Source organism: Amphibalanus amphitrite, unplaced genomic scaffold, assembly GCF_019059575.1.
Source record: "Amphibalanus amphitrite isolate SeventyFive unplaced genomic scaffold, NRLGWU_Aamphi_draft 001026F_arrow, whole genome shotgun sequence".
In the NCBI taxonomy this organism is placed as follows: domain Eukaryota; kingdom Metazoa; phylum Arthropoda; class Thecostraca; order Balanomorpha; family Balanidae; genus Amphibalanus; species Amphibalanus amphitrite.
The window spans coordinates 60,557-85,811 of NW_024882520.1; the positions used below are offsets into that span (position 1 = coordinate 60,557).

At 49.7% G+C, this 25,255-nt stretch overlaps 2 protein-coding genes across 2 annotated transcripts; both read right to left on the reverse strand.

The window, feature by feature from the left end:
• Positions 1 to 12,438: 12,438 nt before the first annotated feature.
• On the reverse strand, positions 12,439 to 16,537 carry LOC122369334 (atlastin-like). The gene is made up of 2 exons (XM_043344002.1): positions 16,329 to 16,537; positions 12,439 to 14,624 (listed from the first exon to the last, which is right to left on the reverse strand). The coding sequence occupies exons 1-2, from the start codon at positions 16,338 to 16,340 to the stop codon at positions 12,735 to 12,737; spliced, it is 1,902 nt and encodes a 633-aa protein (XP_043199937.1). The 5' UTR covers positions 16,341 to 16,537; the 3' UTR covers positions 12,439 to 12,734.
• A 1,267-nt stretch (positions 16,538 to 17,804) lies between these two features.
• Positions 17,805 to 21,502, reverse strand: LOC122369335. Its single transcript, XM_043344003.1, has 2 exons — positions 20,156 to 21,502; positions 17,805 to 18,047 (listed from the first exon to the last, which is right to left on the reverse strand). Exons 1-2 carry the CDS (start codon positions 21,323 to 21,325, stop codon positions 17,910 to 17,912), a joined length of 1,308 nt encoding a protein of 435 aa, XP_043199938.1. The 5' UTR covers positions 21,326 to 21,502; the 3' UTR covers positions 17,805 to 17,909.
• Positions 21,503 to 25,255: the final 3,753 nt, after the last annotated feature.

Here is a 25,255-nt window from a genome sequence, read left to right on the forward strand (position 1 = left end):
AAATCCGAGATATAAATATACATGTTGTGAGACCTCGGGGTATGCTACGTCCTGAAATCTTCATCTCCCTGTGAACGTCCCTCTGGCACTGAGGGCGTTGCGACGTTGCAACATCTGAGGACCGTGCAGAGGTTCACTTATGACGTCATAGGTCAGCGACCTGACCTGACCTGACCTGAAAATGCGGTTGATTTAACAAGATCCGGCTTGAATCAAAGGTCAAGTACGCCAAGTTTCAGCTCTTTATCGCCGGCGTGTTGTGAGCTATCGCGTTAAAACCTATAAGGGGGCGGCACCCCCCCCCCCCCCCCTCGGCCTCGGGGGGGGGGGGGGGGCGTGACTTATGCAGAATTTCCCATTAACTCATGTGCAATACTTCTCAATTTTTTTTTTTAGGACACAAAATGTGTTTGAGGTTTCGCGAGACCAGACCGGCCGGATCGCCCACTGTGCATCGCCTGAGGCCTTTCCGGTCACGTGACAGCTCATCCTCCGGTCAATTAGAATGCTTCTGACCCACGAGATAACACTGGCTGGTGTTTCTGTCATCACTTGAAATAATATAAGCTAAAATGCAGGCTGATTTGTTCGCTCCCGTCACTATGGAGCTAATAAAGGCTAGACGGCGTATTGCAAAATGTTGCATAGCAGCAAATGGCGCAAGTTTGCGCACTTTTTTATTGCTTGGCCGGTTCAATAACATCACAATGCACATGGTGACACTCGATTTAGAGCGGGACCTGGGGGAACTCAAAAGATCGGCTTAACATAGTGAGTGATATTAATTTTAAGCATACAAAACAACTCGGTGATATGTTTATCTCTCATGCTGCTAAATGATTTTCGCAACCTCATTTTTCGTTGCGCGGAATTGATCGTAACATGTCACAGAACAACTCATAAAATCATTGGCGTGTAAAACTCACGCACATAAGATCCCCATGGCATCTACTTTGACTCTTCAAACACCCGAAAACTATGACTTGTCTACGGCCTAAGAAAGCTTTGTGTTTGAAGCCCCTTTCACCCTATACCAAGTTGTTGCATGACCAGATAATGGTCATTTATATAATGTATGGACATTTTGTAGTCGATTGGTATGCTTTTTGTGTTCATAAAAGCAAAATAATTTTTTTGCTCCGTAAGAGGCTAGACCGGCCCGAACGCCTACAGTGCAGTGGGGCGCGGGTTAATAAATCCACCTTGGTGACAAGGTGTTTTGGATTTTTTAAGCGGTGGCTTTATTAACCGGAGTCAGCCATTTTCATTTAAAAAAACATGCATCGCATCTGCTCGTTCCGTTCCCCTGCAATACAAGCGTACAGGCTAACATTCCTCATTGTCTTACTTATAAGTTATAAGTTATACCTATACCAATGAAAGTGGCCACGGGCTCCACCACATCGGTGGGGTCGCGGGGATCCGAACCCCCAAAAATTTGACTTCCGTAATGCAGTCTAATGTATGACGGCGTGCGTTTTAGGGTTGGACATCCCTCAAACCTGCGACCGTAGTGGAGTCCCTGAAAGTGACCAGCGCACACTGCAAAGCTATCACAGCGATTGACCCGCGCACCGACGGGGCGGGGCGGATATCCGCCCCCCCCCCCCCCCACCCCCACCCTGAGGTTTTTCGCGAATAGCGGAAAAAACCGCGGCGCGTAGCGCCGCGAAATTTGGTACGACTATTTTCTCATCAATTTTACACATGGTGTGCAAGTTTGAACCCCCTAACTTTTAAGGTCAGGTCACCAGGTCACTTTGAATGACCCAACCTGAAGTCACTTTTTTGCAACTTTGTCACCGTGCCAGAGCTACAGTAGATGTCGGAGGCCCTTGAAAGCCGCAGGATGTTATGAGTCATCAGTAGCTGCAATTTGTATATCTCGGAATTTTGATATCGATGACCTAAGGTCAGGTCAATTTCTCGACCTCCCCATATTATACCTAAGTCAATGGGGGAAAATCAACTCCCTGTTTTTACCACTAAAACGGGCCGGAAGGGCCCCATATACCATATATGACTTCATATACGATCAACCGTCACTACCTTCAGATCTGTTTTGCTGTTGGGCAGCTGGAAGGTCATGTGACGTCATCAAAGGTCACCAAAGGGTTTTTGCCAATAACTCCGTATAGGAACAAGATACCGCCGCGCGGATGGTCTCATTGTGTTCAGCTCGTCAAAACGCATCGAATGATATCCATGATGACCTCGAGGTCACGTGACCTGAGGTCAACCTTTGACCTTGACCTTTCGAGGTCGACATATATATATATATATATATATATATATATATATATATATATATATATATATATATATATATATATATATATATATATGAATACTTAGGAAGCAACCCTTGTTCAAGACATGTTTCATTGAAGAAGACCGCATTTCGTGTGTTAATCAGCTTCTTTTGGACTTTTTCGATAGAACGTACGTGTTGCTTATCGTTATCATTAAGACCCTTCAGTAACTCTCCAAGAATAGTCATTTATATCGCAACCGGTTTCGTCATATTCAGCATGACATTTTCAAGCGATTATATACAAAACATATGTCTACAGAAAATAAGACAAGCAAACGTTACAGGAACGATTCAAATAAATTTTACACACTGTTTTCATTTCTACACTTTTAAATTCCAAAAAACATGCAAAAACACGTGGTACCACTTGCTCTCTGAATCGCTTGAAATTGGAGAGTTACTATTCTTGGAGAGTTACTGAAGGGTCTTAATGATAACGATAAGCAACACGTACGTTCTATCGAAAAAGTCCAAAAGAAGCTGATTAACACACGAAATGCGGTCTTCTTCAATGAAACATATATATATATATATATATATATATATATATATATATATATATATATATATATATATATATATATATATATATATATATATATATATATATATATATATATATATATATATATATATATATATATATATATATATATATATATATATATATATATATATATATATATATATATATATATATATCATTCTATGCGGATTAACGAGAGGATCACGGTGATGCCCTTTGTTTGTTCCTATCTTGACTAATTCGAAATTTATTCGAGAAAAACTCTCGCCATATCTAGCGCCACCATTTTGACTTTTTTACCCCTGTGACGTCATCTTTGACCTGACCTGAAAATGACCTTTTTAAAAATTGTAGACCTTGTCCGTGCGTATCCGATGCCGTTTACTGCTTGTCGCTATCTTGCTTCGTTCTCGAGATCTCGGGGGGGGGGGCGGTCATCCGCCCCCCGTCGGTACGAAGTTGGCGCAGACCCCCGTCGGTGCGCGGGGGTCTGCGCGGGTTAAGTCGACATGTCCATCCACGATCACTCCCCGTCATGCCTGCTATGCCAACGAAACAGTTGAGGGTGCCTGCTTTGCCGGGAACATTTCTCTGAGGTGCATGGCGATGACACTCTTGATACCCCTGAACTCCCTCTGTCGTGGGAAGTCCATGAACTGCTGCAGACCGCTGCTTCAGTGCGATTCTTTTTGAGCGGGCTGGATGCCACATTTCGAATGGGGACATGTCACTGCGGACTTCGAAACTCCCAAGTGGCTTTATTCAGCGGAGTACGTGGATTTATTAAGCGGATTTATTAACTATGGGTATCTATGGAGAAAATCCGTGAACAGCTGAAGCGGCCACAATAAGCGGCTGAATTTATTATCCGTGGATTTATTAAGCGGATTCCACTGTAGCAACAGGCTGCGCACACATACTGTCGCGCGGCATACACTGTCGATCGTCTTCCATTTTCCATCATCCCGTTTTACATTTTATCGTTTACCTATCGTTCATAATTTTTGTAACTTGCGATAAGTGGACGAGCGATAATTTTGAAAACTTAGCGATAAACGATAACGATAACCGATTTAATTAACAGTGAATAGAAACCAGTAAAACGCCTTTTGGGCGGAGAACGAGCGAGCGAGATAGTGAGCCCTGCACGCGCGGAAGGGCGAGAGGGTACTTCCAACGGGCTTGTGGAAAGCACCCTTCTAACCGGTCGCTAGCGATGTGCCAAATTTGGCGTGCGCGTTCGACATCCGGAAAATGATGGATAATTATCCGGGATCACCGGTAATAATTTGGTATTGCAGGGACTATCGATGCAAATAGTCATATTTTTAGATTGTTTTTGCTTCACAAATGGCTCTTTTACTCGTTGGCATGTCCACTGGCGGATCCAGGGGGGCCACGGGGGCCATGCCCCCCCCCAAAGGCCTAAAGTGGCCTGTTTGGCCCCCCCAAAAACGTAAGAAAAATTGCTAAGAAAATATACCTTGATGGAGGTTTTTAGCCACTTGGTGAAGTAAAGCTTTCCACAGCATAATATGGAAGCAATATGGTAGCAGTGAGGGTCAGTCAAAATTTGCGCGAGTGGAGTCGACCTTCAAAAAAGACTTGTTGGCACGTGTTTATGGCGCGGTAGCTGGGAGTTGGCGGTGTTTCGCGTGGTGTGGCATCACTGGCGGATCCGGGGGGGGGGGGGGCACGGGAGCCTGAGGTGCCCCTGACAGACCCGTGGTGCCCTTGGTAGGTCTGTGGTGCCCCTGGACCCTGGCAGGCCTGTGGTGCCTCTGGCGGGCCTAGGGTGCCCCTGCTAGGCTGCTGATGCCCCTGGGACCTGACAGGACTGTGGTGCCCCTGACAAGCCTAAAGTGCCCCCAACAGGCCCGTGATGCCCCCGACAGGCCCAAGGTGCCCCTGCGTGATGCTGTGATGCCTGCGAGGCCGGTGGTGCCCCTGCGAGGTCGGTGGGGCCCCTGACAGGCCCATGGTGCCCCTGCGAGGCCGGTGGTGCCCCTGCTAGACCGGTGGTGCCCCTGGCAGGCCTGTGGTGCCCCTGCTAGGCCGCTGGTGCCCCTGGGCCCTGACAGGACTGTGGTGCCCCTGACAGGCCCAAGGTGCCCCTGTAAGGCCTGTGGTACACCTGCTAGGCCTCTGGTGCCCCTGACAGGCCCATGGTGCCCCTGCAAGGCCGGCGGCGCCCCTGGCAGGTCTCTGGTGTCCCTGACAGACCTGGGGTGCCCCTGACAAGCCTAGCCTGTGGGGCCCCTCACAGGCCCGTGGTGCCCTTGTTAGGCCTGTGGTGCCCCTGGCGGGCTGGTAGTGCCCCTGCTAGGCCGGTGGTGCCCCTGACAGGCCTGCGGTGCACCAAGGGGGGTCATGACCCATGTGGCCCCCCTTGGATCTGCCACTGGTACATATTATATTGATTTGTAATGGCGTTATGGCTTATGCAATATGCAATTGCAGGCACTTGGTATCCCTCACTTATCCCTCATTGGGGGCTCTGGCGGGCTCCTGAGGGCCCACGTCTATCTCCGGGAGCCCTAGACAGGCTCCTTTGGGTCCTTTCAGTCCACTATAGCATAAGAGGTCTCCATGCGAGTCCTATACATCTGAGGACGTACCCTGACGTCTGAGGTACTCAACTGCAGCTCCAATGGTCTCTTACACTGGCGGATCCAGGGAGGGGGCATTTAGGGCCATGCCCCCTTCCCAGAGGCCTAAAGTGGCCCGTTTGCCCCCTCCCCCAAGCGATAATGAAGCACAGTTCAATCAGTGCCTGGCCCAGGAGCCGAGTTAGACCACCTCCCGTTTTACCACCTCCCGGCCCGCAAAGAGACCCAAGCACTGACTCGAAGCGGGTTAACTGGTCGACAAAAGCAATAGTAAGTGTTTACAAAGTAATATAAAGGCATGGGTCGGGTGGGCTACCATTTATATATTTTTATTTTTAGTTAAAAAAAAATATTCATAGTGTCAGGGCTGTGACGAAAAATAAGTGGCCTAAATCCGATGAGAAAACAGGATTTGGGGGTACCCTAGGTTTGGCTCCTGCATGAGTTGCCCCCCCCCCCTAAACGCAAGTCTGGATCCGCCAGTGGGCATGTCCATTGTGCACGGTGTCAGCCTAAAACACGAAATGATCCCGGGTTGATCCCGGAAACTTATCCCTGATTTTCCGGATGCCGAATTCGCACTTGAACGCAATCGGCCTGCCGTTCCTGAGATCTGGAAGCGGTAAGTAGCACCCCAACCTTAACACATGCAGATGAATTATCTGATGGAGACCTAACTGTGTACCGAGTTTCAATTCAATCGGCCCAACCGTTGTGCCGTTATTGAGGTCATGCAATTTTGGGGGTTCTTAAAAAATGTCCAACTTTACCACACGCCACGTGCGGTGGTTGGCAAGAACGCATGGTGGCCATCACACCACAGAACGTTTACGTCCAAGTGACATTCAGTAAAGAAGACCGCTTGTCAATCGGATGTCCTGTTCCTAAGATATTAGCTTTTGAAGAGCGTCCCCACGGCCGGCCGGCCGCTCGTACTCAGGATTTTCTTCAGTATGAACTCGCTCGCTCGCTGCGCTCGCTCGCTCGTGATTATCGTTTATCGTTTATCGCTCATCCTATCGCATGCGGAAACCACTACTAATACGCTAATAGTTAATACCCCAAGACAACATACAGGTTGCGGCTATTTGATATTTCTCAGCTGGTACTATATTTCCCAGCCGGAAATAGCCGCAGTCCACCATGCATGCATCAATGCAGGGAGACCGGCCCCAGTCATCTAGTCGTAAGAGCCGAACCAATGAAAGGGAATCATATAACTGGGTGGGTTCGACTCGAGCCCAGTGATTCCCATCGATTATGTATTTGCCTATACCGCCTAGGCCTATACCGTAGTTTCGTGCAACGTTGGCCCACTTGCTTTCGTTACTAGGCCTCAATAATTCAGTCATCTGTTTATGTGCCTACAAGGTAGGGCCAAGATAGAGGCAAAGGCGACCCTTGGCTTTTCGAAAATGACTAATTCGTGTGTGTTGCAACACTGTATAGTGTATGCCTACCTAGTACCTTTTTTCTCGAAAATTCAAGTGGCCAATGTTGTATGCTAGCATGGCAACTTTGGCCCAGCAAAAAATATTCATTAAAAATGTATGATTTCCATTTTCCGGCTTTTTTGCTCCGGCGTATGGCGACATTAGCTACCTTAACCCTCGCCCTGGCAGGGGGGGGTCGATGCGACCCCCCCCCCTAAGGTTTTTCGAAGATAGCGTAAAAACGGCGGCGCGCAGCGCCGCCAAATTTGGCACAGCCTATGGGGCAACCTTTTTACATATGACCTGAAAATTTCAGGTCCGGGTGACCTTGGGTCAGGTCACCAGGTCAGAAAAACAGGTACAAGGTCATGGTCAAATTTCAATTTTCTTTTTGCACCTGTCCAACTCACAGTTTTCGACTGATTTCCTTCAAACTTTCAGGATGTGCTAAGTTCACCGAGTTGTATAACATATAGTCCGGCTTTTTGAGGTCACTGACCTGAGGTCAGTTAGAGGTCATTACGTCGTAATGTTAAGCCTATGGGAAAATACTAAATTCGGAAAATACTGGAGATATCCGCTTCGTTCTATCACTTTTGTGCTTTGAAACCACGGTACTTAACAGCAGGTCACTTGGTGCTGCTTTGTTTGGTGTACTTATCCATGGGTCAGGTCAAATGAGGTCAACTGAGGTCAAATGACGTTTTTGCCAATAACTTGGCACATAATGACGCTAGAGCTTAAAACATGGTATCATTGTGTTCCTGGTGATCAGCCGAATCGAATGATATGCGATATGATGCAATTTGGTTATCTTGAACTTAATTTATTTATTTAAGTTTACTTAAAATTTAAGAAAAACTTTAAGTACACTTAAGCAAGCTAAAAAGTATATCATTCGACGCGCCTTGACGTGCTGAGTTCACTGGTGCTTTTCTTTTTGCTCTATCTTAATTAGATCAAAAGTTATAAGCGAAAAACTTTTGACCTGTTTTTAGCGAAATTTTTACATTTATACCCCCCAAAACCCCCCTAAATATTGACCTAGAGCAACCAAATTTGCACAGGGGCGAGAACTCCAGGGGGCCCACCTACCTACCAAATTTGGTGTTTCTAGGTGCCATAGGAGCCAATCGCGAGGGGGGGGGGGTCGCATCGACCCCCCCCCCCCTGCCAGGCCGTGTTATGAAAAATGCCCTGCCAGGGCGAGGGTTAACCCGCGCCCCAGTGGCGGTCTCAGCCAACTTCGCCCTAGTGGGGGGGGGGGGCATATGTTACCACCCACCTCTAACTCAAAAACTAAGAGGGCTAGAAAGACGCGGTAAAAAGCAGTCGATAGCTCTCAATGCGTAGGTTTGAAAGTATTTGGTCATTTTTCATCTTAGAGCAATATTGGGGTCACTGGAGGTCATCAAAGGTCAAAATTTGCCAAAAGTCATTATATTTCTCAGAAAACATGCATTTATCTCAGGAACTATGATAGCTAGAAAAACGCATGGAAAAGCAATCGATAGCGTTTGAACTCTTCTTTTGATAAGGTCATTATCAACTTGAAACTTCATTAGTATTTGGTTTACAGCATTACAATCGAGTACCGAATAAGCTGACATGGACCTTTGACATATTGTAAGAGGAAAAATTGATCGCGATATATGTGTGTGGAGAGGCGTGACGGAGACTACCACAGTGTATGCAAGCCCGGTCATCCGTATCACTGCCTCCGGCGGGAAAGTCATGCCCGCCGGGTGAAAGGCGGCGGTACCTGAGACTTGCGGGCCCGTCTCTCGGGGCATTGGCCTGTACGGTGTCGTCGGGGCAACAACTTTCGGTGAGCGAACTTTTTCTTCCCTCTAAATTTCACCCGGAAGTCGCGACCCAAGTCCTGGATCTACAGGGTGATTTTTTTTTTACTTGTTAAGAAGTAATGAGGTCTAGTGGCGTTAAAATGCAAACATATCTTGCAAAATTATATCGTTCGCCCCAGTGGGGGGGGGGGCATATGTTACCACCCTGTCGCGTTTTTTTGCGTGTGAATAAAAAACCGCGGCGCGTAGCGCCGCACCGCTTGTGGTAGCTTTTGGTACATCAATTTTGGACAATGTGTGAAATTTTTTACCCCAGGTCATGTCAGGTCAGGTCACCAGGTCAAGTTGGGCCACAAGCGGCCCTGGTGGCGCAGTCGGTTAAGGCGTCGACCCGCGGTGCGGGCGGTGCCGGGTTTCGGGTTCGATTCCCGGTTCCGCCCGTTCCGCGGGCGTCGTCCCCGGCTGCGTCACCAGGTGTGGGGTAGGCTCCCACTTCAGCCGTAGCCTGGGGGGTGGGGAATAGGACGGCGGGAGGAGCTCTCTCCTATAATTGGGACAAGAGCCCGTTGGAGAGAGGTCCGACTAAATAAAAAAAAGTTAGCTGACCAAGCCTAAAAAAGTTTGCAATCATGTCCAGCCTGCAGTGTTTGTCAGAAAGGTTTAGACTTGGTGGATAGCATGATGCTATGGGCGCCTACAACTTGTATATCTCGGATTTTTTTATATCCGTGACCTAAGGTCAGGTCAGTGGCGTGACCTTTCCATTACAAGTCAATGGAGAAAAATGAAAATGCCTCTAGATCCGTGTGTACGCATAGGAACAGTCGAAATATTTCAGAATCACAATGATTTGGACCACCCGTGATGACTAAGGTGTCACTTTTGCTGATAGCCTCTAGAAAGGTCATCCGAGGTCATTTGAGGCTACAAACAGATATTTGCCAATAACTCGCGATTGGAAAGAGATAGAACGCTGGGGATGGTCTCATTGTGTTTGTCTTGTTGAGACGCATCGACTGATATGCAACATGACCTTTTCCGGTCAGGTCATGACCTTGACCTGAGGTCAAATTTTCAAGTTGACCTTTCAAGGTCAAATTATAGTTCATTCAACGCGCCTCGGCGAGAGGAACACGATTCTGGCAATAGAAATGTCGTGGTTTTTTGTAGTCGAAAGTTATTGTCGAAAAACTCTTCGTAAAAAGAGCTATATTCAGAGTGTTTGCCCTCTGGAGGCTAAACCGTTGACCTGAGGTCAATTTTGATGAAAACTTTATCAAAAGAAGAGTTCCAAAGCTATCGATTGCTTTTCCATGCGTTTTTTCTAGCTTCCATAGTTCCTGAGATAACGGCATGTTTTCTGAAAAATATAATGACCATTGGCAAATTTTGACCTTTGATGACCTTTGGTGACACCAATATTGCTCTAAGCTCTCCCAGCGCTATGGGAGAAAGGGCCGGTTTGGCCAAAATAGGTATTTGAAGAAACGGAATTTGAATTGTAGGTGGGGCGGTGGGGAACTTTATCGTGTGCCAATTTCATGACCCTTAGATCAATATCTATAAGTTCGAATGAGGTTAAATGTGATCAAATTTGCTATAGTGACTATTTTGCGTTTGCTCTAAGAGTTACCGGCCAATTTTCCTATTTCTTCCTTTATACGACATTTTTAGTATGTTATAAGAATCTCTAGTTAATCTAACCATAAATTTGGCAGTTAGTGGCCTGCTAAGAGTAAAATGTCGCCGGCAGAGGCGGAGATCGGCCGACGCGGGAAACGTTTCAATCATAATATTGTGTTTGCACCCTAATAGGTAATTCAATTTTTTACCAGTCGATTTTCGTATTTATTTGACCATAAGATTGCCTGTACATTTTTAAGTATTCACACGAGATTTGACGGGAATCGATCATAATCAGCTGTAGGAAGCGCAGTGCAGAGATGGAACCGTTCCGCGCCGGCACAGTCTACCATTCAGGCGGCGAGCAATGGCCTGCGCCGCGCCGGCCGCGCCACTCCGGCAGGATGTTTGACTTAGACCACGTAGCGTAAAACAAAGACCACCATTAGACTCCCCGTGACGAGCTGCATCGAATCGATACCCATTTTATGCAAAAATATCAAGTTCGAAATTTAACCAAACTTGACCTGACCTTGACCTAACGACTGACGTTCACCAGAACATAACCTAAACTGGCCCCAAAGGCTGCCTGGCCCACATAATCGCATTTGTTATGTAAAATGGACCATAAAACATGCATCAAATGACGCTTCGTGTTGTGACCCCCAGTGACCTGGCCTCTGTGACCTGACCTGGTATTAGTGACCTGAAATAGCAAAATATGTGTTTGACAAACTATTCCCCATCGATGATTTTCAATAACATGCCTTTTTACTTGATTTTACAACGCATTTCTTGAAATGCCTGGAAACGGTGAAAATTCGACCTTTGGTCTGACCTGTGACGTAATCGGAAAGACCGAGGTCAATGAAATTGGCTCACAAGGTAGTTCCCTGTTGAGGCTATCCAACGCCTTTCGAATTTTGAAAATCGGCCGGTAACTTTCCGAGATCTAAGGGGGGCCGACCCCCTCCCCCTCCCCACGGGTGGTAGGGCCCGCCGATAGGCCTACGGGACGCGGGTTAAAGGGACACTCCCACCTTAACATTAGTTTTGAGTTGAGATAGCCAAATTGGTGGCCATGGCCTGAAAATACCGGTTTGGGCATTCACAACATCGAAAAATGCTTTAATTCGGAGATATGGAATTTCAAACTTGCAGTTTTCGGATTCTAAGGGGCTAATGCATTGGTATGCCCCCTTGGAATTTGTGACGTCAGCGGAGATCTAACGATTTTTAAATCTTAGACTAAAACGTTTGGCAGCACGCGGTGGTATATGCTGCTTTGCGCGCAACAAATGCCGCACTTTCAAATAAAGTCGCTAGAAACAGCGGAGATCCCAAAAAGTAAACAAAAGTAAAAGTCTAATATCTTGAAAACCGGTGAATATTTTTCGATGAAATTTGGTAGATATTCATTTTTGCTCTTTCTGAACCGAGCGACATCACTTTCATGCCAATTCATTAACTTTTTTGATGGTGGGAGGGTCCCTTTAAAAGCTTGCAGGTTTCGGAGCGTTGAACCCCGTACGCTAGCATTAGGTAGTTATATGACCGCTGGAGTGACCACCATCAACCATCAGCTGTCCCCTGTCTCTATACCTACGGCCTACCCATTACGTAATAGCCGTTTTCACGACGGGCTATCCGGCGAATGCACCTAATTTGACGAAATCTGCACCTAATCTCTTTTACAGCAAATATCTTCATTTTATGAATTCATTTCAGTGTTTTAATCGATGATACTCTCTGATAATATGACAGCAGGCATATAAACAATTAGCGCAACCCTAGCTCATAGCTACTAAGAGATACGCTTAACCTAATTTGACCAAATCTGCACCTAATCTGCACCAAATGTGTACCAGATGGCCGTCGTGAAAATGGCTAATACATACCTACAACATATGGACACCTGGGACAGTCTTTCACCTGGGACAGTCTTTCTTGAGGTGAGTTCACGCTTTACATTATTCGGAGTGAACCAACCAGCGGTAGGCCCTACTGGTAAGAACTATATCCACAGACTTCTGTGGATACCTATAGAGAAGTCTGTGGATGATCAGTGACTATAACAATATAACAACCGCTTGTGAAATCATCATGAAGCCTCCAATGTAGAAGCCAGTAGACATGTAGCATGCATATGATCGTAAATTATAGGCACATGTGTATCAGTTCGTTGCAAATTTATTCGTGCCTATGGCATGGATGCTTTAGCATCATCAGGAAGTCCCTTGAGTGCCAGTTTCAGCATATAGAGACATATGGCACTCCCTTGTTAAGCGATGCACCAATACCGCAACGCAGCAAATGGCATCGGTAGGTATGTTATACGTGTAATTGGTCGAAAAAAAGCAATGTCCCACGAGGGCGCATATGAATCTCATTGCTTACGAGTAGAATATTCCGCCAGCACTGCGCCTACATAATAACACACTTTGCCACAGCCTTTGTGGCCAACGACACTAGAGTAGGCATCAGTGCGTTCAATACAGATGTAAAAAAGTTGGCAACGGCTGCATTCTGCGACTCCTCTTGGATGCCACGGTCGAAGAGCTGGTCCACGCGCTGCGCGCCGCCGTGGGCTGGGCCGCGGTTGGCACTGAACAGTCGGCGAGCCTCCTCCTCGGCGGCGCGCTGTTGGGAGGCGAAGTCCCCCTCGGACAGCGGACCTCCCCTCAGGCAGTCGTCCATGATGTCGCGGTACTGCTGGCGCGCCTGGTTCATGGCCTGCCGGTCGGTCTCTGCGCCGGCCTGGCCGCTGCGGCGCTGCTCGAGGAACAGCTCAGCCTCCTCGAAGCTGTTCTCCAGCTGCGTCTTTAGCTGGTTGCGGTAGGAGGCCACCAGTTGGCGGCGGATGCAGTCCACAGTGCGAGCGTCAAACCGGCACAGCAGGTCGTCGCGGCTGCGGGCGTGTCGCTCCTGCAGCTCGTTCCCGTCCAGTTCTCCCGCCGCGCCACTCAGCAGGTCGCTCAGCATCTGACGGTGCTGATCGCGAGCGTCCATCAGTGCCTTGTTGCAGCAGAGGTTGTCGCGCGCATCGGTCAGATCGTTCTTCGTCTTGTTGGCATGGAAAAACTGGTGCCGCCATGATTCAACGGCGTCAAACATCTGCTGCTTGAATTGGGCCCCTTGGCTACCAAGCATTTTCTTTTTCTGCTCGAACTCTGCGACGACCCTTTGCAGCGCGGTCTCGTGATGGCGTTGCAGCTCCTCCTCAGGAACGCCGGGGGAGCTGGTGTCAGCGTCGCACACCTGACGCATCTGCTCGGCGTACAGAATGCTGGCCTGGTCCACGCAGGTCCGGTGCTGCGCCTCTGACATGGTGTTTACCAGGCTGCGCGGCTCAGGCAGCTCGCCGCTGGCCATCACGCCGTACAGCGTCACAAAGTGCGTGACGAGGTCGGCCGCGGTTAGCGTCTCGCCTCCCGACTTCTTTACCAGCAAGTGTTCCGGCCTGAAGAGCAGTCGCGCCAGCCTCTCTACGTACAGGAGAAACTCGTCGTCGATATCCCGGGGACAGCCGGTGAACTCCGAGCTAGTGGCCACCATCTTGCCCGGGTGTGGAAGCAGATAGCAGTCGATGTCCGAGAAGCACCGACGCACGTGCTGGCGCATTTGTCGCAGCTCCTCGTGCGTGCCCGGCGGGCTGTCCAGCACTTCGCGCAGCACTTTTTGACCTCCCACGGTGCCGTACGGCGCTTCGGAGGGTGATTGCCAGTCGCGCACCAGGAACAGCAGTCGCTGGAAGGCGGTGCCGTGGCCCTCGGCGGCAGTCAGACTGCCGAACTCAGAGAACAGCTGCAGGTGCTGCAGATCGCTGGTGCCTATGTCTCTCGACACGTTATAGATCTGCACCGAGCTCATGAGGGCGCTGAGCGCGAACACAGTGGCGTTCTCAGCCACGGCCGTGCGGTCGTCGAAGGCGCCCTGCGTGTCCATCAGCACCACGGCCACCTGCTCGCCGGAGGGGAGCCGGACGAGCGTCGGCCGCGACCACATGTGGATGCCGACGGTGTGCCGTTGGCGGCCGCTGCGCCACGCGAAGCCCGTGAGCGGCTCGTCCGGCGCTCCCGTCCAGTCGGCCGCGCCGCCGCGCTCCAGGTACCGCAGCAGCAGGCTGAGCAGGAACGACTTGCCCTTGCGGAAGGCGCCGGCCACGGCCACCACCACCACGGGCAGGTGGCGCACGTCGTCCTGCAGCAGGACGGAGCGCAGCGCGGCCTCGTCCAGCTCCAGGCGACCCTCCGCGGACGGTACCAGGATGGGCACGGCGCGTCCGCCGGCCCCGGCCGCCTCTCCCGCTGTCGGCTGAAACAGGTGGGGCGGGTCAACAGCGGTCGGACCTCGGCTGCAGCAGCCATTTTATCTTTTTTTCAACAACGAATTTACATATATTTACTTTTTGTTCAATAACCAATATGGCCTACGACCATAATACGCTGTACCTATCATAGTCGTTTTTACGACGACCATCTGTAGGTACACATTTGGTGTAGATAAGGTGCAGATTTGGTGTAGTGGGTGTAGATAAGGTGCAGATTTGGTGTAGATTTGGAAATAAATCCATGGTATGAAGATATTTGTTGTAAAATAGATTTGGTGCAGATTTCGTCAAATAAGATGCATTCGCCACTCGCCAGATACCTACGAGTGAAAACGGCCAATATAGGCATGACCTGCGAGCAGAATATGTGCTGTGGTTATAAATGCAATACTGCACAATTGAATATTTCGGAAGGCGCATTATGAGCCATCTGATTTAAAAAGAACGTCATCCGGTTTTGGCTGGCCCTGACTACAGTGTATTTAATTATCAGCATGAATCCTTACAACCTTGAGAAGCATACAATTCACCTTTATTGCCTTTTTGAAGGTAAACTTCATACTATTCGACTTTCGAGCAACTGTCGGGAGAAATTAAAGCTATATACGTACTTTTTCAGGGATCGCCTCTGCCTTCTGTTATGTCTCACGGCTATGTTGAAAACGTTATCTAATGCAGCAGTTTTGTAGTCCTGCTAATTTTAACTACATGGTTTTGGGGTTCAACATTTTTCTTTATCTTCAAGCTGTAGCCGTGACGGCTCTTTCCGTAAAACTTCTTTTTGTTGAAAATGGCAAAACATGACCTCATTCTGACGTCATTTGTGGTCATTGGCCAGCCTATCGTATCTCTGGAAACAATGATCGAAAGATGTAAAATTAATGCCCGATGTGTCCTTTAAGTTTGGTGACGACTGACGATATCTGCAATAGTTTAGGAGATATCGAAAGAAAGGGAGATGGTGCCTTCGAAGAAAAGGGATGGGGATGTTGGCCCCCGGGGCGCGGGTTAAACTTCAATGATGGAAACTTTAAAAATTGGGCTGGCTGCATGGCGTTTGCCCAATCATGAGAGAAGCGGCGAGACGGGAGAACGCATCTTCCCCTCATCGGTCCCTTTAGACTCGGTCCCTTCAGGTTAGGCTAGGGTTATATCGACGGTTTGGCGAGGTTAAAGTTGGCGTCCCACTGTCTCAGTGTTGTTTGCCAGTAGCGGCGGAACACCTTGAATTAAGGGGGGGGGGGGGCGCTGACGACTTTTGGTCCCATTCTTTCCATGCAACGCCTATAGGGCTGATGTTAAAATGCCAAAAGCAAAGGGGGGCACGGTGCCCCGGTGCCCGTTCCGCCGCCTATACTGTTTGCTGACTGCTTCTGTCCCGGCGAGGGCTTAGTTCAAGTCCGGAGACGACCGTCTCGATAAGTTGAGTTCCTGTCCTTCCTTTTTAGAGCGGTGAAGTGCCCGCCTGCGTTTATCCATCTAACCCGCCACCCTCTAATCCCTTTCTACAGATCTAATCAAGACACCATTGAAAAAAGTGTTTCACCGTCTAATAAACTAGCATAAACCACCGTTTACCCTCGACAAACACACACTGATTTGCTCAATTCTCAAAGGTCCACAAAGACCTGTTATTCACTCAACGTACCTACATACCAATGTATTGGTCTTAATGCATGCGAACATACCTGAGGAAGCATGATGGTCGCTATGCGCCGCTGAGGTACCCCGACGCAGCGTGCCGGCGTCACTTCGACGGCGGACCTGGGACGACTGGAGTCGAGAGCAGCCTGACGGCACGGCCCCCCGTCTCTACGAGCGGGCGCTATCTGAGTCGTCCGCGGCCCCGCTGAGTTGATGCAAACGTCCCGGGTGACTCAGGCCGCCGCTAGATAGCGGCTGCAGGGGCCGGGGACAGCCGGGAAATCCCGGCGGGCCCGCTACAGGGGGGGGGGGGGTACGGGACCCCTGCCAGCTCACCGGGACTCACTGCTTCACTCGGTTTCAGTTTTGTTTGTTGATAAGACGGCTGCCAAGAGCCAAGCGCCCACTGGCCACTGCACTCTCCTAGCAACATGAATCGTTCGCCACCTATCGCGACAAAAGTGGTAAGTGTCCACTGACCCACCCACTCCACTCCACACCACTTATCGCACTCAATCATGTGACAGAAGTACTGGCAAGTGGCAACATTATACCAGTATAAAACATTCCGGTACGCTATACGTGCGACCAAGCTACGATCCAATGTCACGAGCCGACGATGACGATAGTAACGTATGTTATATATAACATACAGTTATATGTTTGCAGAAGCTGGCGGCGAGAAGTCTGTTGGCAGCGTCAGCGTTCTCGAAAGCTGGGCCAATTTCAATTCTCGGGACTCGGGCCAGTCCCGTATAATTATATATAGTTCTGGGGAGTCGGGACATCCCCGTCATCCCCATCCCTGCAGTGTAACTGTCCCGTATTTCTGGAGCCACTTCTGGTTCCCGTTTACAGTCCTTGGGACAGTCTCGACTCTCATGCAGTCCTCGGGAGGCTCGGCCCCTGTGGTTTTTGGTTCAGTCCCGAAGTCTCGGGATGATTTTGTAGTCCTCGGCGTCGGCGGCTGGAGCGGCGTCTCATCAGCGGGCCGTGCTGAATGTTGAACGTCTAACACGATAGGCTCGATAGTCCAATGTGAGGGTAAGGGCAGTGTCAATGTCCAATGCCAGTGCATGCCTGCGTTGACAAAACAAGCAGACCACAGATATAGGGTTTGGTGTGCCTTTAGAGGTCGCTTTTACATACACATGTGTATGTAAAAGCGACCTCTTGACACTACACAGTATGTAAGTAGGTACGTAAGGCGAAGAATAGATATTCAGCAATGTTTAATTTGGTCCTTTTTGTGGTATCAAAATCCAGTTTTTAGTGATTGTTCATCCTCGCCGCCTGTTCATGGCCTAACAGTTATCGCAACGTCTCCAGAAAAAAAGCATTGGAGCATGTACTTACCTACTACCTACTTAACGTACCCACACAAGACTCGTTTAAACCTCAGATACTGCAACTTCACGATCCCTTACACTAAGGTACCTAGGTACACAACACACTCATTCCAAGCCGTTCAAAGCGCACACATGACATTACTATTACGAAGACGAACAGTCATATTCGTTCTCGGAATCTCGGTATAATGGTGAATGACGCGAAAACAACAGCTTTCATAGTCCCTATGCTGATGGTGATAATGCTGATGATTATTGGATGTAACTACGGCTAGCTTAGTTGCCGGAGCGTTTGAATAAAGTCTTCAGCTGCTGGACAGACTCGCGGCGAATCTGAGGCAGGAACGCCAGCGCGAAGACGGAATCCAGCATGAAATTAAGCGCCTCGTAGTTATTTGCGACGGCTCGGAAGATCTGCAACGAAGATATGAAAATATATCAATGCGTGCATATGCGTCGAACTTTTTACGTGGTATGTATTATGTATGTACCCTTTTATGCACGATGGACTTTGACGTGTGCTTCAGGCTGATGGATTATGGCCTTAGATCAAATTTGAGGACACAGATAGTGAAAGTTCTGACCAGCTCCGTGGTGGGATCTCAGTCAGCTTTTATTTGAGCTGATTTGTTTCGATTTAGGCAATAGGTATTCACCTATTTACGGAAACACTGTCATAAGCTATCGAATGTAATCTCTATGTGTCAAGCTAAGGAACTATGACACCATACATCACGAAACACAGAATAATTATGTAGTTATAAGTAATAATAAATCAGTTAATCAATATTAGATTAAAGTTATAATTAGGTATAATAATATAGTTATTATGTAGTTACCTATAGTAAGTTACGGTGATCTCACCTTTTTCGACCTAGCTCAACGAAAATGGACGATAGGCCCATATTACAAATAAGGGAACTTTTAATCGGACGCCATTTAATTGCGTCCCAGAAAAGCTATTTCTGGCACCTAAAAGCTGACTCGCCCCAAAATTGGTCCTCAGCACCTATTTGGTGGATACCAGCACCAATCATGGAAAATGACCTTAATTAGCTGTTTCTGGCACCTATTCATCGGTACGCCTTACTCTTTTTTCTGAATCTGGCACCTAAATGCTGAGCGTAGCACCAATCTAGTAGAAAAATGAACTACTGGCTGGTAGAATCATGTTGTTCTGGTATAATGACCCCTTGAGTCTAGCCTAAAGGTTGCCAGTGCAGCTACACTCTAAGACAGCCCCGTAGTGATCTCAGCATTGTATATGACGTTTAAGTAAGCAAATAATATTGATTTGTTTGAAAAAAACAATGTCATTTAAATATTTAAAAGTATTTATTTGTAATGCTTAAAGGGAAACATTTTTGTGAGTAATTGTCTCGATTTTGACCATTAAAACGGGTATTGTATTTTTTGACGTCATCAAATAGCTCCAAAAAAGAAAAGTACTGTTTTCATTCCGTTCAAGGCCGCTGAAGAAACGCGGGATCTTGCGTGGGACATTGTCCGTTGTTTGCCGCGCAGAGTTGTGCCGTGGTTGTGCCTTTTTCATCCGTTTCTTACTTATGTCATATGTGTGCGTGAAGCTTTGATTTTGTTTTTGGTTATTGTGTGGCCGGTCAGTCAAACGCCCCTGTAGAAACCGGATGCTGCGTTTGATCGAGATGGAGTCAGACGATGATTGCAGGCCAGAAAGCTAATAATATTGAAAAGAGGGCCGGTTGCGTGGCATGTCTGTTCAGAGTTGACATTTTGCTCTACTCCAGTTTATGACCTGAGAGCCTGGCTGGAAGTGACGGATCCAAACTTTTCACGTTAAAATGGCTGAGGGTGCAATAATCTCTAGTCTCTACATAGCGGGCTGGTATAGGAGCGTCTTGCTATGCTGCACACCATAGCTGGCTAGTGATTCTCTTTTGGCTAGAAATGGCATTAATCATTATCTCCACTGGCGAAAATGGCACTTGACATCACCGAATGCAACGTTCATGTTGTTAGGATACATAAAATCAGGAAGATTACTTGAATTAGGTAGGCAAACGTGGAATAAAATAGGTGCTGGATGTTTTGGTTTTGGTGCTGAATCAGCAAACAGCAAATACGGAGTTCAACTAGACGATCTGGCAACTTTAGGCTGTGTGGAAGCAATTAGGTGTCAGATTCAGATATTAGGGTCGAATAAGCATTTTGGGGCTGATCAGCAATTAGGTGCCAGAAACAGCTTTTTAGGGACCAGAAACAAATATTCCCCCTTTTAATCATTGATACCTACCTATTACCTTTTTGTATGTGCGCACGGCACATATTAACTGATTTGATTATTACTTTTTTGGCATTTGATTAAAACCCTTTATGATTGTTCGTTAGGATTGAATTAAATACCCACTGCTCGATTTTAATTCGGGGTAGGTATAGAGATGAGCAATTTAGATTTACGAGGTAGTTGCCGTTAACCATCGCCGCGGCCAAGCAGGAGTTCAGACCCGATTGTGCAGTGCTCATGTCTTTTGCGGGTGACGTACCTGGACGCTGTCGTTTCTCTGGTCGTACACGTATTGGGCGATGAAGAGGGCCATCTGAAGACAGTTGGTGACGAGGTAGGACAGGCCCATGGCGCAGAGAAGCAATTCCAGCCGGTGGCCGGCCTCCTGTCGTTTCCGTCGCCGCTGCTGCTGCGGCGACGCTCCCTCTAGGCAGCTGTCACTGACCACCGACAGCCGAGGCTGCTGCGGCTGCTGCTGTTGCTGCTGTTGCGGCATCCCCTCCTGGCAGCCGTCACTGACCACCGAAAGTCTCGGCTGCTGCTGCTGCTGCTGTGTCGTCCCCTCCTGGCAAGAGTCGCTGACTATCGACACCCGCGGCTGCTGCTGTGGATCTCCCCCCGGACAGCCTTCACTGGCCGCCGACTGCCCCGGTGCTGCGGCCGGCCGGCCCGGCTCGTCAGACGCGGGGCGCGGCGTGGCGCTGATGCGCCGCTCCCGGCGTCTGATGGCAGCGATGATGTAGCCGTTGCAGTAGAGCAGGAGTCCGGTGGGCGTCCAGCGCGCCAGCAGCTGCAGCGCCCACTGGTAGGCGGTCCACGCGTGGCCCAGCTGCGCCCTGCCGCCGCTCAGCGCCACCTCAAAGAACTGGCGGCCGCCGGGGCAGTGGCGCACCACCCGGTACCCCAGCACCAGCGGCGCGTGCATGGCCAGCGCCACGAGCAGCGTGGCGGCGACGCGCAGCAGAAGGCGCCGGCGCCGGCGGCGGGCCGGCCGGCGCCGCGGCGCGCACACCGCCAGGTAGCGGTCCAGCGTCATCCACAGCTGGACGCCCATGCTGAACACGATCAGCGAGTTGGCCAGCGGCAGAAAGGCGACACGCCAAACGGCCGACAGGTGCGAGCGTACCAGGAACGAGCGGTCGCCGCAGAGCACCGTGGGCAGAGCCGAGTCGGCCAGCATGGAGGCGCCGCTCAAGGCCAGCACGGCGCAGTCGGACACCATCAGGCAGCGCAGATACGTGTACACGTCGGCCGCCTGGAAGCAGGCGCGCCGCAGCGTCACCAGCAGCGCCAGGCTGCACGCGATCCCGGCCGCCGAGATGGTCGGGTAGCAGTACCGGTAGCTGATCACGTTGATCCGGACCTGTGTGTCCATCGAGGTCCACGAGCAGTTCTCGGACGGGCTGCACGAATCCGTCAGCAGCGTCATATCGGAGCTGCCGGGAGAGGTGGCTCCGGTGACATCGGTCGGCCGGGCCCGCCGCGGTGCGGTGAGCGAGGCGCGACCGCAGCTGGTTCGGCCGTGGTCGCCGCTGGTGTGGGCCGTCCGGGCGGATATTTTGGCGCCGGTGGGATGTACGCAGCCCGGTCCGGGTCAGATAGCGCCCCGGCTGCGTCGCGCGCCCCGATTGGCGACCGACGGCACAACAGGTGTGAAGAGACAACATTGCAGGCCGGGGGCGACATCGGCAGACATGCGACGAGCGTACGCAGACCACAGGCCCGGCCGTCCAAAACAGCACCGGTTGGCTCGGTGCTCCCAACGTATAGCAGCTCACTGCACACTGCACATTGCATTGGACATGTCTCAAGATTGCTTTTCTCGGCTGTTTCGAATCTGAACTGATGAGACGTTACCCCTAGATGAAGTTTTCTCAAGTTTTTCCTCAATATGCTCTATGTATAGTTGTATGCCTGTACTTATGCTTCATCGCATTGGCCTCCGCCTCCATGACACATCTGCTGTGTTTAAGCATCCATAAGACAGAAACAAGTGTGGCATTGCTTAGTCGGTTGGTTCGCTGGTCGTTTCGCTGCTTTGGATAACACACAGCCTTGCTGTCTAGTGGCTATCAACTGCAAGAGGCGGGAAAGGCGTTCGTGCCTCTGCCCTCTGAACGTCCGCGGCTATCGGCCAACATCCGTCCCCCCTCGCCTCACATCACTGCACTGGCTCACACTCGTCCGGTCCACAGCCGTCCACCGCAGGCCGCATAGCTGTCCATCCGTCCATCCGGTCGAGGGAGGGGGGGGGGGGAGGCGTATCTTGTAACTACCGCAAACATCCGCTCGGACCCAGACCGAGCACGCTACAAATTGAACTTGGTGAGGAAATTCCGGTCAGACTTAGTTTATTTGCCTGCGTCAAAAGATGCATAGACTAGCTTACCGATAAATGATGCGACTTTCAAGGCACTACATCTTAAATTGATCTTGTGCAAAATTTGAGGATCATGCCGTTCAAAGTGTCTCTTTAGTGCATGGACAATGCTGTTCGACTATACATACATATGTTCAAGGAACCGCCCGCGACTCTTTCTTGAAGGTCATGTCCTTGTCATTCATGGTCGTGAACAAGCATTGCATCAGCAAGTGTCCCTCTTATCTGCTCGCTCACCGGGCAGGGTTCGACAAGAGGCCGGGACATCACAGGCTCCCCCTTTGAGCACCGAGCAGTCGACTCTCAATGAGCGACTGAGAGCGGGCTGCTGACGCCCGGTCGGTGCGGAACAATGTCACGTCTCATGAGGTACCGCATACCGCCGGGGTCTCAGCAGCCGGCGGCCGACCCTGACCGAACTGACACGGTCCCGGGGCCTCCCGGCAGCCTAATATTGACAGCCTGTTATGCAAAAATTGACGCTGCTCACCGACGCAACCCTTCCATTGCCGGTCACACTGGGAGGCGGGAGGCAGTGGAGGAGCAGCAGGTCAGGAGACCATTGGCCGGCCCGGCACCACACTGGTCCTGCTCGACACCAGTAATTTGGGAGCGGACGCGCAAATTCGTTGACAATATGGGCAAACATCGACGAGATATCGGGGGGCGGTGGCCAAACATGGCTCGATACCAAGCCCGATACCGGCGAATCCCGGTACACCCACGTCGGCGACGGACCGATCAAGCCGGGCCGGGTCAGTTTTGACATATTATCACACTGAACTAAATGGGCAGCCTGATAGCAAAAATAGATTATCGGAGAAGATATTCTTCAGGTACCTAAAGGTATTTTAGGTGCGATAATCACTTGTGATGTTAATAGAAATAAAATGATAGGTAAGGTACCAGTATAACGCCTTTTGGGGCGACTAACGGAGCGAGCGAGAGGGTGGGCCTTGCAGTGCGAAATTTCGAGGGGGTACCTCCAACTGACTTGTGCACGGCACCTTACTAACCGGTCTCTAGCGATGTGCCAACTTTGAGCATAATTGGTCCAGCCGTTCTCGAGATCTGGAAGCGGCACGCTGCACGTGCGCACGTGCAAAATGGGTCCCAACTGACTTGTGCACGGCACCCTACTAACTGGTCCCTAACCGTGTACTAAATTTGAGCGCCATCGGTCGAGCCGTTCTCGAGATCTGGAAACGACCCCTGCACGTGCGCACGTGCAGCAGCACCCCAACTCCGGCACATGGATATGCATTGCCTAGTGGGTGCCTACCTACATGCCAACTTTCAGCGCAATCGGCCAAGTAGTTACCGAGATATTGCAACAATTACAAAACTGACACCTCTTCGTTTTGCACGTGGCACGTGCATAAGAGGTCACCCACATGCATCGAGAATAGTCCAATACTTAGTAGAAGGAATGAAGCTACCCTGCAAAAATTACCGCGTGTAAATCGGTCAAGTCGTTGCTGAGATATAAGCCTCGCAAAAGCGTCCGCACGGCCGGCCGGCCGGCCGGCCGCTCATACTCAGAAATTTCCGTTAATCTAAGGAAAGACTACGCTCGCTTCGCTCGCTCCGTAATCATTGCAACCAGTATAGCGCCTTTTGGGGCGACTAACGGAGCGAGCGAGGGGTGAGTCTTGCACGTGCGAAATTTCGAGGGGGTACCTCCAACTGACTTGTGCACGGCACCCTACTGACCGGTTTCTAGCGATGTGCCAAATTTGAGCACAATCGGCCCAGCCGTTCTCGAGATCTGGGAGCGGCACCCTGCACGTGCGTACGTGCAAAATGGGTCCCAACTGACTTGTGCACGGCACCCTACTAACTGGTCCCTAGCCGTGTACCAAATTTGAGCGCAATCGGTCGAGCCGTTCACGAGATCTGGAAACGACCCCTGCACGTGCGCGCGTGCAGCAGCACCCCAACTCTGGCACATGAATATGCAGTGCCTAGTGGGTGCCTACCGACATGCCAACTTTCAGCGCAATAGGCCAAGTAGTTACCGAGATATTGCAACAATTACAAAACTGACACCTCTTCGCATTGCACGTGGCACGTGCATAAGGGGTCACCCAAATGCATCGGGAATAGTCCAATACTTGGTAGAAGGAATGAAGCTACCCTACAAAAATTACCGCATGTAAATCGGTCAAGTGGTTGCTGAGATATAAGCCTCGCAAAAGCGTCCACACGGCCGGCCGCTCATACTCAGAAATTTCCGTTAAAGGGACTATCCCACCTTTAACATTGGGTTTGAGTTGAGATAGCCAAGTTTGCGGCGAGGTTCAGAAACCACTATCTATCTAGGTTGCAAACCCCGCGGCCTCTTGGTGTTGAAGAAATTCGTTCCCTTCATTTGAAAATGGGCCTTGTACAAGGCCCTATCTTCAACATGGAGCGACCGTTAGTGTGACGTCACCTCGTTTAGTCATTCTGATTTAAATGGGTTTGTTCGTTGAAAAATAGCTTAAAACTTGGTCTGAACTTTGTTGTGGTGCCTACAGAGTAAAAAGAATCAGCTTTATGGCAGTAATGTGGCCTGGGGAAGGACATAATTTTGGGCTGTGACGTCACATATTTGAAAGTTTGTGTTTGGAATACGGGAAGCCTAAGATGTTTAATGAAAAATAAATGCCAGAACCGTGTTCCTGGTCATCCAATCTACAAAGTCGGGCACAATTTAACTGGTTTTAACAACATTTTAGAAGGTGGGATAGTCCCTTTAATCTAAGGAAAGACTACACTGTAAACCAAATTGACGAGTCTTGTGTAATATAACCAATCATCTCTTGGTATGTTTACCAACTGATACTTTTCAAACAAGCCGTTGTCTGGTTCATTGCTTGTCAGATGACAACTACGAGTCAATAGTTACTATGCACACCAACTTCTCAGTATCCAGACCAACTCTACATTTGTTTCAACGTTTGTTTCTTAACCAGTTTTGGAAACTTGTTGCCGCAT

Excerpts from the sequence above, each read along its gene's own strand:
- LOC122369335 (XM_043344003.1), bottom strand. The coding sequence starts at position 21,325 with ATGACGCTGCTGACGGATTCGTGCAGCCCGTCCGAGAACTGCTCGTGG. Across the intron at positions 18,048-20,155 it reads AGAGAAACGACAGCGTCCAG|ATCTTCCGAGCCGTCGCAAA; the intron begins GTACGTCACCCG and ends TCTTCGTTGCAG.